This window comes from Cloeon dipterum, chromosome X (genome assembly GCF_949628265.1).
Source record: "Cloeon dipterum chromosome X, ieCloDipt1.1, whole genome shotgun sequence".
Taxonomy (NCBI): Eukaryota; Metazoa; Arthropoda; class Insecta; order Ephemeroptera; family Baetidae; genus Cloeon; species Cloeon dipterum.
This window is the reverse complement of record NC_088790.1, coordinates 3,193,037-3,206,786: the sequence shown is the minus strand read 5'-3', so window position 1 is coordinate 3,206,786 and position 13,750 is coordinate 3,193,037. Positions and strand designations below refer to the sequence as shown.

The window sequence follows — 13,750 nt, the reverse complement described above, 5'->3', positions numbered from 1 at the left end:
AGATTTGCGGGAAAAATTCTAAGAGCTTTCCCGGAGAATCAGAGTGAAATTTGTAGAAACGGGCCCGTGGGAGTAAACAAAACCTTGATTATCTCGAGATCTAATGAAGCTAGAACCTTAAAAGATATGGTCAACAACTGTTACGTTCACTAATACTTGAATTATTGAAATTTATTCAAAATGTTTCATGTTAAAATTGTGTCTAGGTACAGGGAACAATGTTGCCCCGAGTGCGTGTCACATGCTTACATATTTTTAGGATGGAGAAACCAATAGTATTTGAGATACAGAGCGATAAAGATTGAAAAATTGGCATTTTCTGTGTCTGGTGAATTGTGAGAAATTAGAAATCGCGAGGAGTCAACCCTGAGGTCAGACAAGACCATTAAATCAAATTTAAATTCTAACCCTGCGGTGGCAGGTTAGTTCCAGCATAATTTTAATCCGTTTAATTAGTATTAATTTTAATTGCGATGGCAGGATATTATTCTATCGTAAATGGAAAGCCCCGAAAAGTCTGCGTCTCTACGATAATTAGCCCTGTACCGCACATCTCACTCGCAAAGATAAAAAGTGGGGATCCCTGCTACGGGGAACGTATATTTAAGACATCGCGCTCCCTCGACCCTGCCATTGACCTTCCAGCTAGCTCGCCAACCACACGGTAAGACTTTAATCACTCATCTTCAGATATTCATTTTTAAATTAAATTGTGACTGCCGTAAATATTTTTACACCCTATTTGGGTGAAATTATACAATTTTCATTGTTCTTAAGGATAAGCCGTTCATTAGTGCTACCTGCATGCGGTCAAAGCTGATCTCAAAATTCATGTATTTAAATTAATTATTAATTAATGTTGGATTTAATGGAAGCATTCAATAGCTGAAAGCAATGCTAGGAAATGAAAATCAGCATAGTCATTCATCACAATCAGGGTTGCTAAAAGCCCGCATTTAAAAAAAATAGCGCAGTGTTAAAAAGCAGTTTTTTTCTCAATTTTTACCAGATTGTTGCAGACAACATTTGCACCTCATTGTCAGTTTTAAATAGTTTCTAATTAAATTTGATCACGACCTCGCCTTGAAAATTTGTTAGAGATAAATTTTTGGAGCAATTGAGGCAATTTAAAAAAAAATCTTTTTGACAGCTCCAACCCGCAAATTTTAGATTTTCACAGGGCAAAAATGGAATAAAATAATTTATTGCATTTCATGCGCAAGAAATTGGTATAAATTGAGTGGTAAAAACCATTAAAAACCAGTGGTAAGCATATAAATATGCAACCCTGTTCACAATCCTGCTTATCACGTGCAAACGAAGCGAATATTTTATTGTTAATATCAGTCATTTATTCAATTTGTTGCACGCATATGCGTTTAGTAAAATCATCAAATAATATTTTTCAATTATTCACCAAGTCAAATAGAAACCGGATATTGCGGGTGATAAAAAAGGCTTTGCCAGCGGAGCAAACACGAATACATTAATTGTAGTCTGTCGACCTTCAAATAATTTGATTTCCACGTAGAAACAGCAGAGCTCGAGTGCTAATTTATTCTTATTCTTAACCTTCATACTTCCCGCCGAGTAAATCGCTTCACTATGCTTCTGGTTAAAAAAAATCGCCAAAACCGCATCGATCGGCGCCAAACCCAGTCAGTCGCAAATGAAGTGCCAGATTGTTGCGCTTTTTGCAGCGATTTTTGGGGGTTTGGGGGTGACGAGGGATCCTATCGTACGCAGAACTTAACCACGAGTCCGGCGAGCATTGTTTTTCGATCGTGTGATCGACAGGAGTCAAGCTATGAATATTTTAAGTTGAAAAAACGCTATTGGGACGCCTTTTCGAAGTGCCGAATTTTCGCAAAAGTCGAAATCATGTTTTTCTAAGATCCAGATCGAGCCAGAGTTTAATTATTGCTATTAGCGGCACTCCATATCGGCTAGGAACATTTTGAGGGATTTTTAATACAATCGTACCATAAATGTTCTATTATAATGGATATTACCAAAAATTTTAAGGGTGTTTTTCAATATTTTTTCGACATCCGGCAGCTTGTCGGCGCACGAACCGCTAAGCGCGGTGCAGCGAGCGCTTGTTTACATTTAAATCATACAAACAAGCACACTTTTGACTAAATTATTCATTTAATGATGGCGTACAATTGCTTTATTTAGTTCACTTGTGTCATAAAAGCAAAAATTAAAACGATGTTTTCCTGCTTATTAATACAGGATTGAACATTTAAAATGAAATAAGCACCTTAAGCGCAGTGGTTGGGTTGGAGTGGAAATTTTAACAGGAGAGTGTGCACACTCAGTCAAAATTTTTTTCCCGAGTGGTCAATCTCGCGATGGTGAAGTTTTTAAGGAATTTTCATACTAACGACTTTGCATATACGTTTCGGAAAGAATCCAAATATGAAAATCACAACTCGACTTGGTGAGATTATTCCTGAAAATTTACAAATGATTAACTTTATTGAATGACCCCATAATTTAATTTATTTTATTCCTCCATTTTCAGGTACAATGGGGTCAACAAATTTGCACATAGTTCTGCTCTTGATGGCGAGTTTAGCAATCGGGATTGAAAGCGTGTCTCCAAGAGCACCGTCGTTCACGACAACAAGCGTCGCCGAGCCTGAACTGACAACAGCTAATTCTTTATCGGCCTCTACTACCGCGCTTCCAACACCTTCGTATCGCCTACCGGGAGACCTGCGTCCAGAACATTACACTTTGGAAATTAAAACTTTCCTGGACGGAGAAAATTCGCGATTCGAAGGACGCGTCCTGATTAGGGTTAAATGTGAGAAGGACACGTCTCGAGTCGTGCTGCATTCTACAGACCTCATCTTAAATACCGACCAAGTGAGAGTCGGAGACAAAGAAATCATCGGTCACGAGTTTGACACTCGAAACGAATTCTACATAATCAAAGTGAAAGAGGAGCTGAAATCAGGAAGCAAATACGTGATTGAAATTCCCTTTGAGGGAAATTTGACCACGGGCATAGTAGGATATTATCGAACCAGCTATCAAGATAAAGCAACTGGAGACAAAAAGTAAATTAATTGATTATTTTTATTCTTTGCTAAATTTTTAATTAATAAATGTTCGACAGGTGGGTTGCAACAACACAATTCGTATCAGTTGACGCCCGCAGAGCATTTCCTTGCTTTGATGAGCCCGCGATGAAATCTGTTTTCCAAGTGAACATGATTCGTCGCAAGGGTTTCACCTCCATCAGCAACATGCCACTGGCCAAATCAGTCCAACTGTATTACTTTCAATTAAAACATTTATTTAAGAAATTAATCCATTTGCTAATATAGTGAGGACGATTGGTTCCGCGACGAATACGTTGAGAGTGTGCGAATGTCGACGTACTTGGTGGCGTTTGTCGTTTCCGACTTTGCTCACCTGCAATCCAACCCTGGCAACACCACCTTCAGGGTGTGGGCTCGACAAGATGCCATTGAACAGGCCCGATACTCGCTGGAAATCGGCCCGAAGATGCTGGATTTCTTTGAGGAGTATTTCAACGTGCCCTATCCCCTTCCTAAAATGGACATGATTGCTGTGTCGGATTTCTCATCAGTGGCAATGGAAAACTGGGGATTAATTACTTACGAGTAAATAACTTCAAATTATTAATATGTTTATAGGAATTTATATATTGGATACCATCGGCGTACAATTTAATCACAATTTTTGGACATTATATCAAGCAGCTTTTGGGATGATGTTAAAGGTTTCATGATACGGTCGAGTAAATGATACATCCATCTCATTACAATTGTTTAGTAAATTTTATGTTGAAAACATTTATAAGGGCAGATCAGTTATGAAAAAATTATAATTTAGCCAGAAAAGGAATATCTTGTTAACATAGTCCAATACTTACAGTTTGTTTCAGTCCATTCAAAAAAAAAAATGGATTGTCATTTTATATATAGTTATAGATCTTATTTAAAAAAATCGTAAGAAGTTGTAAAAGGGAAAGTGATTATATATTTGGACTTCAGATCATTTAAAAATAATGGTTTACTTAATATCTTTAAAGTTAAATATTTCATTTTTAGAGAGACGGCATTGTTGTATGAGAAAGGTGTTTCTGATTTGAACGCTAAAGATTTCATAACGAACGTCGTGGCCCACGAATTAGCTCACCAGTGGTTTGGAAATCTGGTCACCATGAAGTGGTGGGATGATCTTTGGCTCAATGAAGGATTTGCTGTTTACTTTGAAGGGCTCGGAACAGATCACGTAACGTTTTCAATTCCTTTTCTATTATTTACCACTCATCATTACAATTTCAATTCTGTGTTATTTAGGTTCAACCAACTTGGAATCACCCTGACAATCAGGCGGTTAGGTCTCTCTTGAAAATCTTTTCTAAAGATTCTTTAAAATCGTCCCATCCAGTTTCAAATAATATTCAGCACCCAAGTGAAATCCGGCAATTATTTGATGACATATCATACGCTAAAGGTTTGAATGAGTTTTTATTAATGATTGTGGTATTAAGCCCCATTTTTTTATTACAGGCTATCTAGTTTTGAGAATGTTGAACTATGTTTTGGGCGAGGAAACTTTCAGGCGTGGAGTCAGCAGATATTTAAAGACACACCAGTATGGCAACGCGGTTCAAGACGATTTGTGGGCCAGTTTTGAGATACAGTCGCGAGACGACTCTGCTCGAGGTATTTATTCAGATTATTTAAATAGCTTAATTAATTCAAACCTGATTTAATAAATTGTCACTGTTAAAATTTAAATCAAATTGTGTCGAGCAGATTCTAGTCGAACAGAAACGCCAAGAGAAGCGACAGTAAAAGAAATCATGGACAGCTGGACGCTTCAAACTGGATACCCGGTGATTCACGTCAAGCGTAATTATGAGGAAGGAAGCGCTGAACTGTGGCAGGTAATATATCATTATCCGAAAGCTGCAAGGTTTATTTTATATTGAAACGCCTGCATCGGCCACTGCCAGCAACTCGCATCACTTCTATCTTTTACCAGTTGCCTATATCTTTCCCCAGAATCGTTTTGTGACTGATTGGCTCGGCCGTTCGAGTGACGATCGCGAGAGCTTGTGGTGGGTGCCCATCAGCTACACGGACCCGTCGAATGCGCTCCTCGACATGAGCACCAAACCTCGCTTCTGGATGAACACGTCAAACGCAACTCTCACTGGCCTGCCCAAAAAGGACCAATGGCTCCTGCTCAACGTTAATGCCACTGGTAATAGCGAGATCATCTCCATATTAAAAGTTAAAATTGAACCTTTTATTTTCCAGCTTTGTACCGGATAAACTATGATTCTGAAAATTGGGAGCTTCTCTCCACTGCGCTGAGAACCGAGAAAAACCACGGAGGAATCCCCACTTTGAACAGAGTGCAGATCATTGATGACGCGTTTAACCTTGCCAGGGCCGGCTTGCTTGACTACAGCTTGGCCCTGAACCTTTTGCGCTATCTCCACCACGAAAGAGAGTACTTGCCATGGAAAGCCGCCTTCACAAACCTGGAATACTTGTACAGGATGACAAATCGAGGAGGAGGATTCAGTCCGTTTAGAAAATTCATCTACGCTCTTCTAACTCCCGTTTACAACGCACTTGATGATCCTTTTAAGTTAGCAATTTAATGGTTTTTATTTCTCCAATTAAATTAACTTTGTGTTAAGACCAAGTGTGGCCGGAGACAATCTCCCGCAGATCAATCACCGCGCTCAGGTGCTGGATTGGTCATGCTCCTATGGGGTGTCCGACTGCGAGGAGAAAGCCGTAGCTTTTTTCAAAACCTGGCAGCAGCAAACCGAGGATCCAGATGTTGTTAATCCGTACGATTGAAACAAAATTTCGTCTACTTATTACTGATTTTTAATTTTCTCGCAGTATTCCTGTTGAACTTAGAAGCGTGGTCTACTGCAGCGCTGTAGAATCAGGAGGCGAACCGGCCTGGGACTTTGTATGGAAGAGATTTTTGGGCTCGAACGTCGCCGCAGAAAAGAGTAAACTTTTGTCTGCCTTAGGATGCGCGCGAGAAATGTGGCTTTTACACAGGTGAACACTTGGTTAGAGGTTAATGTGTTGGTAAAGGCATTAATTTTGAAATTTTCAGATTTTTGGATTTGTCCTTGAACGAAACTTCAGGCATTCGCAAGCAAGATGTAACCCACGTGTTTAATTCGGTGGCCACTAGCTCGAGCGGCTTCTACATTGCGAAAGAATTTCTTTTCTCACGCATCAAAGATATTCACTCTTTGTAAGTTTTTGGTGAAATTATTTAGATTCATATTAATTAATTGAATTTTAGTGTCAGGCCAGATTTCTCTCAAGTTGGAGACTACATCGAAGGTGTTTCTTATTTGATGAGCACGAAAAATGATTTGGAACAGGTAAAATCAAATGCAATTTATTTATATCCCTCTACTCTCCTGTTTTGCAATTACAGATCAAGCAATTTGTGGAACTGAACTCGGAATACCTCAAAGATTCGAAATATGCAGTGAAGGAGGCAGTAGAGAATGTCGAGTTGAACGTGCAGTGGCACTCCAGATACTATCCAACTGTTATAGAGTGGTTCTCTTCTTACGCAAATGAAGAATTATCCGCGTGATCTGCATGCGAAAGTTTCTACCTAAAATTTTTATTTAATATTTCAGCTATTTAATATAGGAGCAGCAAATTTCATAATAGTATTTTGTTCTTCTAATGCAGAGCTTAAAGGAAAAACCGAAATTTTGTTATAGTTTAAAACAATAAAAAATCAAGTTGAAGAACAACTGAATGGCATTTCGAATTCTTAACAAACAGCGCTTAAAAGTAATATTTCATCAAATAAAAAACTCTAATTACCAAAAATGAAAAAGGAGTAGGAGCTCCACTTCAATAATAAGATTTTATTTCTTAAGGGGAAAATCCAGCAAAAATTTATTGCTGCCTGCGAAAATATTTAAAGTAATTCACATATCTTAAACGTCAATATTTTAACCAGGTTATTCTAACATTAATTAAGCATATGCTTTCTTTTGGATTTTATTAGAAAAAGCGATGTTATGATTTTACACAATATACAACTAAAATGGAATTCAATTCATTAAAAAAGAAAAAAACAGTTTCATTTATCAATTTTCCGCTTCATGCTTTATAAGTTTTTGGGCCTTGGTGCAAACACTTTTCAAGAAAATAATATATTTAATTGAAATATCCGTTCAGAAGATTAAAATCTGAATCAAAAAGTTTTAAAGTAGAACCAAATTACCGGTAAAAACCTTCAATATATGAATTGGTGAAGCTGTAAAATATTTTTAACGCTTGGTTACACATCGATAATCGTCATTCATGGAGCGAGGAAAATTGATGTGCGCGTATTGTAATATTTCTCAATAATTGTTAGCACAGTTAAATTAATCAAATTTTAATAGTTTTTGTTTTGTCTTTTTAGTTTTGAAGGAAATTTTAAATTATATATCTTACGATATTCTTTGTTTGTTTTACTGCGGTCCTTCGCGTATGAACCATTTCTCTCTCAATGATAGATTGGCATCTCTTATCCTTCACTGTCATTCCTAATTGGACCATGTAGGCATTAGTTAAATCTAAAAAGTATTCGATTTGCAAAATCAGTTAGTAACGGCTCTTTCATTGTGGGTGCAAAACTAACGGTGCTATCGGTGTTTCCAAGAGATTTGATTTTTGGTGTGTTATCTAAGGGTGTAATTATAATACCAAGATATGTGGGAAAAATCCATGTAGCTTTCCCGAAATATTAGATTGAAGTTTATAGACACGGGCCCGTGAGAATTGACAAATCATGATTATCTCGATTTCTAATGAAGCTAGAACCTTAAAAGATACGGCCAACAACTGTTACATTCACGTATACATTTGAATTGTTTTAAAATGTTGATATTTTGAAAATATTAAGAATTTGTCATCTGAAATTTGCGTCTATAGGTATAGAGAATATTTTTGCATGCTTATAAATTTTAAGGATGGGGAAAACAATAGTTTTCGAGATTTATAGAAGGTCAAAATTTAAAAAATTAGCATTTTCTGTGTCTGGTGAATTGTGAGAAATTAGAAATCGCTAGGAGTGATTCCTGAGGTAAACAAAAGCATTATAAAACAGATTAAAATTCTAACCCTGGCGTCAGGTATTTCAAGCATAAAAATAATAATTAAAAAGGCTTTTTTAAAGTTTAATCAGTTTAACTTAGTATTGATTATTAATGCGAATACATGATTTTTCTGACGTGAATAGAGAACCCCGATAAATCTGCTTCTCTGCGATAATTTAGCCCGCACCTCTCACACGCGCGTCTCTCACTCTCTGAGATAAAAAGTGGGGATCCCTGCTACAGGGAACGTTGATGTAAGACACCACGTTCCCTCGACCCTGACATTGACCTTCCAGCTCGCTCGGCGGCCACACGGTAAGACCTTAATCAATCACGCATCTTCAGATATTTTAACAGATTTATTTTTAAATTAAATATCGATTGCCGTGATTATCATAGCACAGGCAAAATTAAACAATTTAATAATTGTTCTTCAAAATAAAAGATAAAAATGTATGGTTGGAGTAGCCGCATTTATTTGTGTTCCCAGCACGCGCTCATGAACTTTCTTGAGCTAATCTCAAAACTCATGCATTCAGATAAATTAAAAACTATATTGATAGATTTTCATAGCAATTCTAGGCAATTGAAATTAGCTAAGTCATCCTTAACAATCCTGCTGCCTGTCTGTTGAAAAAGAAGGGAATATCTTAATGCCAATCATATTTTTATTTATTCGCCTCGTTAAGAAGAAACTGGTTTTTGCAGGTGCCTAAAATTGGGTGTGCCAATGGAGCATACGCGAATACAGTCATTGTCCTCTGTTGACCCCCGAATAATTTGATTTCCACTTAGAAACAGAGCTCGTGTACTAATAATTTTACAATTAATTCATACAGACACGCACACTTTTAACTGAAAAATTTGTTTAATGCTGACGGAAAATTGCATTATTTATTTTACTCGTTTTATCATAGCAAAAATATAATTGATGATTTAATTACACCTGTTTTTATTAATACAGGTGAATCTTCTATTTTCGCTGGAGTGTAGCTTCTATATAGGGACATTTCACGAATTTGCAAATAAAAAAAAATAGAAAAATTAATTACATGTTTAATTTTTAGACCAATTTTGTAACATAATTCTAGTAAAATTTGGTTTTCGAATATTTCGGAAAAAATATTATCTTTATTGAATGCCCGCCTAATTTAATTATTATTCTTCCATTTACAGGCACAATGGGGTCAGCAAATTTGCTCATAGTTCTGCTCTTGATGGCGAGTTTTGCATTCGGGATTGAAAGCGTGTCTCCAAGATCGCCGTCGTTCACGACAACAAGCGCCTCTGAGCCTGAACTGACAACAGCTAATTCTTTATCGGCCTCTACTACCGCGCTTCCAACACCTTCATATCGCCTACCGGGAGATCTGCGTCCAGAACATTACACTTTGGAAATTAAAACTTTCCTTGACGGAGAAAATTCGCGATTCGAGGGACGCGTCCTAATTAGGGTTAAATGTGAGAAGGACACGTCTCGAGTGGTTCTGCATTCTACAGACCTCATCTTAAATACCGACCAAGTGAGAGTCGGAGACAGAGAAATCGTCGGTCACGAGTTTGACACTCAAAACGAATTCTACATAATCAAACTGAAAGAGGAGCTGAAATCAGGGAGCAAGTACTTGATTGAAATTCCCTTTAAGGGAAATTTGACCACCAGCTTAGCGGGATATTATCGAACCAGCTATCAAGATAAAGCGACTGGAGACAAAAAGTATATATTGTTTATTTTTATTTCTTGGTAAATGATTAATAAATGTTCGACAGGTGGGTTGCAACAACACAATTCGTATCAGTTGACGCCCGCAGAGCATTTCCTTGCTTTGACGAGCCCGCGATGAAAGCTGTTTTCCAAGTGAACATGATTCGCCGCAAGGGTTTCACCTCCATCAGCAACATGCCGCTGGCCAAATCAGTCCAACTGTATGATTTTTAATAAAAATATTTATTTAAGAAATTAATCCATTGGCTAATATAGTGAGGCTGATTGGTTCCGCGACGAATACGTTGAGAGTGTGCGGATGTCGACGTACTTGGTGGCGTTTGTCGTTTCCGACTTTGCTCACCTCCAATCAAACCCTGGCAACACCACCTTCAGGGTGTGGGCTCGCCAAGATGCCATAGAACAGGCCCGGTACTCGCTGGAAATTGGCCCAAAAATGCTAGATTTCTTTGAGGAGTATTTCAACGTTCCCTATCCCCTTCCTAAAATGGACATGATCGCGCTGCCCGATTTGACGATGAACTCAATGGAAAACTGGGGAATGGTTACTTACGAGTAAGTAATATTATTAATATGTTTAGACATATATCTTTGAGGGACAATAATGGCGCACGAATTAGTTACAAATATTTATTTATTATACGGGTGGATTTTGGGATAAAATGTTAAATGTTTTTTGATAGGGTCCAGTAAATGATCACCGACGAGGAAATGATATTTGGAAAGGAATATCCTTGTTAAAATAGTAATCTGTACAGTTTGTTTCAGTCAAGTTAAAATTAAAAAAAAAAATGAATCTCGTCATTTTACGTATGATATTCATCTTATTTAAAAAATTGTCATATGCAGTGTATTAGGAGGGAGAGTGAGTAAATTTGAACCTAGCATTTACAAAAAAAAACGTTAGTATAGTTTTGTTTAATTAATAATAATTCATTTTTAGAGAGACGTGTATGTTGTACGAGGAAAGTAATTCTGAAATAATATCTAAAGAATTGGTGACTGTTGTTGTGGCCCACGAATTATCACACCAGTGGTTTGGAAATTTGGTCACCATGAAGTGGTGGGATGATCTTTGGCTCAATGAAGGATTTGCTACTTACCTTGAAGGGCTCGGAACTGATCACGTAACGTTGTCAGGGATTTTTCTTATATTCTTTTCTATATTTCAATTCTGTGTAAGGTTCAACCATCGTGGAATTATCTTGACAATATGGCGGTTAGATGTCTCCTGGGCATATTTTCTAAAGATTCCTTAAAATCATCCCATCCGGTTTCAAATGATATTCAACACCCAAGTGAAATCCGGCAATTATTTGATGACATATCATACTCTAAAGGTTTTTATATGCGTTTTAACTATTAATTATGTGAAATTCCATCTGAATTTCTTTTTACAGGCTATCTAGTTTTGAGAATGTTAAACTACATTTTGGGCGAGGAAAATTTCAGACAAGGCGTCAGCAGATATTTAAAGACTCACCAGTATGGCAGCGCAGTCCAAGATGATTTGTGGGCCACTTTTGAGGAACAGTTGCGGGATGACTCTGCTAATGGTATGCATACATATACTGTATATATAGTCATTATTTTAAATAACTCAATTGATACCAACCTGCATTTAGTGATATTATTTACAATTTAAAACAAATTGTTTAGATTCTAGCAGAACGGATGAAGTGCCAAGAGACGCAACCGTAAAAGAAATTATGGATAGCTGGACACTTCAAACTGGATATCCGGTGATTCACGTCATGCGAAATTACGAGGAAGGAAGCGCTGAACTTTGGCAGGTAATATATCATTAACCAAGAGCTGCAAGGTGTATTTTATATTGTAATGCCTGCATCGGCCGTAGACAGCAACCCGCAACACTTCTATCTTTTACCAGTTGCCTATATCTTTCCCCAGAATCGTTTTGTGACTGATTGGCTCGGCCGTTCGAGTGAGGATCGCGAGAGCTTGTGGTGGGTTCCCATCAGCTACACGGACCCGTCGAATGCGCTCCTCGACATGAGCACCAAACCTCGCTTCTGGATGAACACGTCAAACGCAACTCTCAAAGGATTGCCCAAAAAGGCCCAATGGCTCCTGCTCAACGTTAATGCCACTGGTAAATTAATCATGAATGAAATATTTAATTTAACCCATAATTTTCCAGCTTTGTACCGGATAAACTATGATTCTGAAAATTGGGACCTTTTGTCAACTGCGCTGAGAACCGAGAAAAACCACGGAGGAATTCCCACTTTGAACAGAGTGCAGATCATCGACGACGCGTTTAACCTGGCCAGGGCTGGTTTGCTCGAGTACAACTTGGCTCTGAACCTTCTTCGCTATCTTCGCCATGAAACGGAATACTTTCCGTGGAAAGCCGCCTTCTCGAACCTGGAATACTTGTCCAGGATGACAAAACGAGGAGGAGGATACGGTCCATTTAGAAAATTCATTCGCGCTCTTCTAACTCCCGTTTACAACGCACTTGATGAGCCGTTCAAGTAGGCAATTAAATTTTTATTTCCTATTTCTCTAATGAAATTTATAATGAGTTCAGGCCAACTTTGGCCAGAAACACTCCCCCGCAGATGAAACATCGCGCTCAGGTGCTGGACTGGTCATGCTCCTTGGGGGTATCCGACTGCAAGGAGAAAACCGCAGCTCTTTTCAAAACGTGGCAAAAACAAACCGAGGATCCAGACATTGTTAATCCGTACGATTGAAACAAAAATTCGTCTACTTATTACTGATTTTTAATTTTCTTGAAGCATTCCTGTTGAACTGAGAAGTGTGGTCTATTGCAACGCAGTAGAATCAGGAGGCGAACCGGCCTGGGACTTTGTGTGGAAGAGATTTTTGGGCTCGAACGTCGCTGCAGAAAAGAGTAAACTTTTGTCTGCCTTAGGATGCGCTCGAGAAATGTGGCTTTTGCACAGGTGAACACATAGCCGGAGTGTAATATATGTTGGTAAAGGCAATAATTGGAAATTTTCAGATTTTTGGATTTGTCCTTGAACGAAACTTCAGGCATTCGCAATCACGAAGTAACCCACGTGTTTAATTCGGTGGCTACAAGCTCGAAAGGCTTCTACATTGCGAGAGAATTTCTTTTCTCACGAATCAAAGATATTCACTCTTAGTAAGTTTTTCTTGAAAATATTTAGATTCATATATTTATCAATTGAACTTTAGTGTCAGTCCAGATTTCTCTCGAGTTGGAAAATACGTCGACAGTGTTTCTCATTTGATGAGCAAGAAAAATGATTTGGAGCAAGTAAAACCAAACTCAAAATAAATTTATCCTCTCTCTCTATTCCTCTATTACAATTACAGATCAAGCAATTTGTGGAACTAAACTCCGAATACCTGAAAGATGCGAAATATGCAGTGAAAGAAGCTCTAGAGAATGTCGAGTCGAACGTCCAGTGGCACTCTAGATACTATTCAACTGTTATTGAGTGGCTCTCTTCTAACGCAAATGAAGAATTATTCGCGTGATCCGGTAAAAGTGCGTAAGCAGCACTTTTTGTCTCAAATCCGTATTTAATCTATTTTATTTCCTGTTTAAAAAGAGAGCAGCACTTTCAATCATTTTTTTAAATTTTGGTGTTAGTTTGCAGAGAATATAGGGGAAATACAAAATTTTGTTTTAATTTAAAAACAATAAAAATTGAATTGAAAATCTATTAATGACATTTCTAATTTCTAACAAGCAGCACCTAACAATATTAATCTATGGAATCAATAAATGCACTAACAACCAAACATGAAAACGGATTAGGATGAGCTCGGCTCCCCATAGTTAGAGGGGAAAATGTTGCCCAAATGTCTCTTGCATGCCTAGAAATCTTTACGATGGAGAAGCCACCAGATTTCCAGATACAATA

General features: G+C 37.8%; 2 protein-coding genes across 2 annotated transcripts; both read left to right on the top strand.

Moving 5' to 3' along the window:
- Positions 1 to 617: 617 nt before the first annotated feature.
- Positions 618 to 6,802, top strand: LOC135945432 (aminopeptidase Ey-like). Its single transcript, XM_065493120.1, has 15 exons — positions 618 to 664; positions 2,531 to 3,071; positions 3,131 to 3,286; positions 3,342 to 3,641; positions 4,092 to 4,275; positions 4,344 to 4,500; positions 4,557 to 4,712; positions 4,806 to 4,936; positions 5,055 to 5,256; positions 5,313 to 5,649; positions 5,702 to 5,857; positions 5,913 to 6,080; positions 6,139 to 6,282; positions 6,334 to 6,415; positions 6,472 to 6,802. Exons 2-15 carry the CDS (start codon positions 2,536 to 2,538, stop codon positions 6,634 to 6,636), a joined length of 2,874 nt encoding a protein of 957 aa, XP_065349192.1. The 5' UTR covers positions 618 to 664; positions 2,531 to 2,535; the 3' UTR covers positions 6,637 to 6,802.
- A 1,516-nt stretch (positions 6,803 to 8,318) lies between these two features.
- Positions 8,319 to 13,549, top strand: LOC135945430 (aminopeptidase Ey-like). Its single transcript, XM_065493117.1, has 15 exons — positions 8,319 to 8,455; positions 9,317 to 9,857; positions 9,911 to 10,066; positions 10,122 to 10,421; positions 10,810 to 10,993; positions 11,050 to 11,206; positions 11,267 to 11,422; positions 11,526 to 11,659; positions 11,778 to 11,979; positions 12,028 to 12,364; positions 12,421 to 12,576; positions 12,632 to 12,799; positions 12,859 to 13,002; positions 13,056 to 13,137; positions 13,197 to 13,549. The coding sequence occupies exons 2-15, from the start codon at positions 9,322 to 9,324 to the stop codon at positions 13,359 to 13,361; spliced, it is 2,877 nt and encodes a 958-aa protein (XP_065349189.1). The 5' UTR covers positions 8,319 to 8,455; positions 9,317 to 9,321; the 3' UTR covers positions 13,362 to 13,549.
- Positions 13,550 to 13,750: the final 201 nt, after the last annotated feature.

Coding starts and splice junctions, on each gene's coding strand:
- LOC135945432 (XM_065493120.1), top strand. CDS start 2,536: ATGGGGTCAACAAATTTGCACATAGTTCTGCTCTTGATGGCGAGTTTA. Junction 5,650..5,701: donor GCACTTGATGATCCTTTTAA/GTTAGCAATTTA, acceptor CTTTGTGTTAAG/ACCAAGTGTGGCCGGAGACA. Junction 6,416..6,471: donor CGAAAAATGATTTGGAACAG/GTAAAATCAAAT, acceptor TTGCAATTACAG/ATCAAGCAATTTGTGGAACT.
- LOC135945430 (XM_065493117.1), top strand. CDS start 9,322: ATGGGGTCAGCAAATTTGCTCATAGTTCTGCTCTTGATGGCGAGTTTT. Junction 12,365..12,420: donor GCACTTGATGAGCCGTTCAA/GTAGGCAATTAA, acceptor TAATGAGTTCAG/GCCAACTTTGGCCAGAAACA. Junction 12,800..12,858: donor GAAATGTGGCTTTTGCACAG/GTGAACACATAG, acceptor GGAAATTTTCAG/ATTTTTGGATTTGTCCTTGA.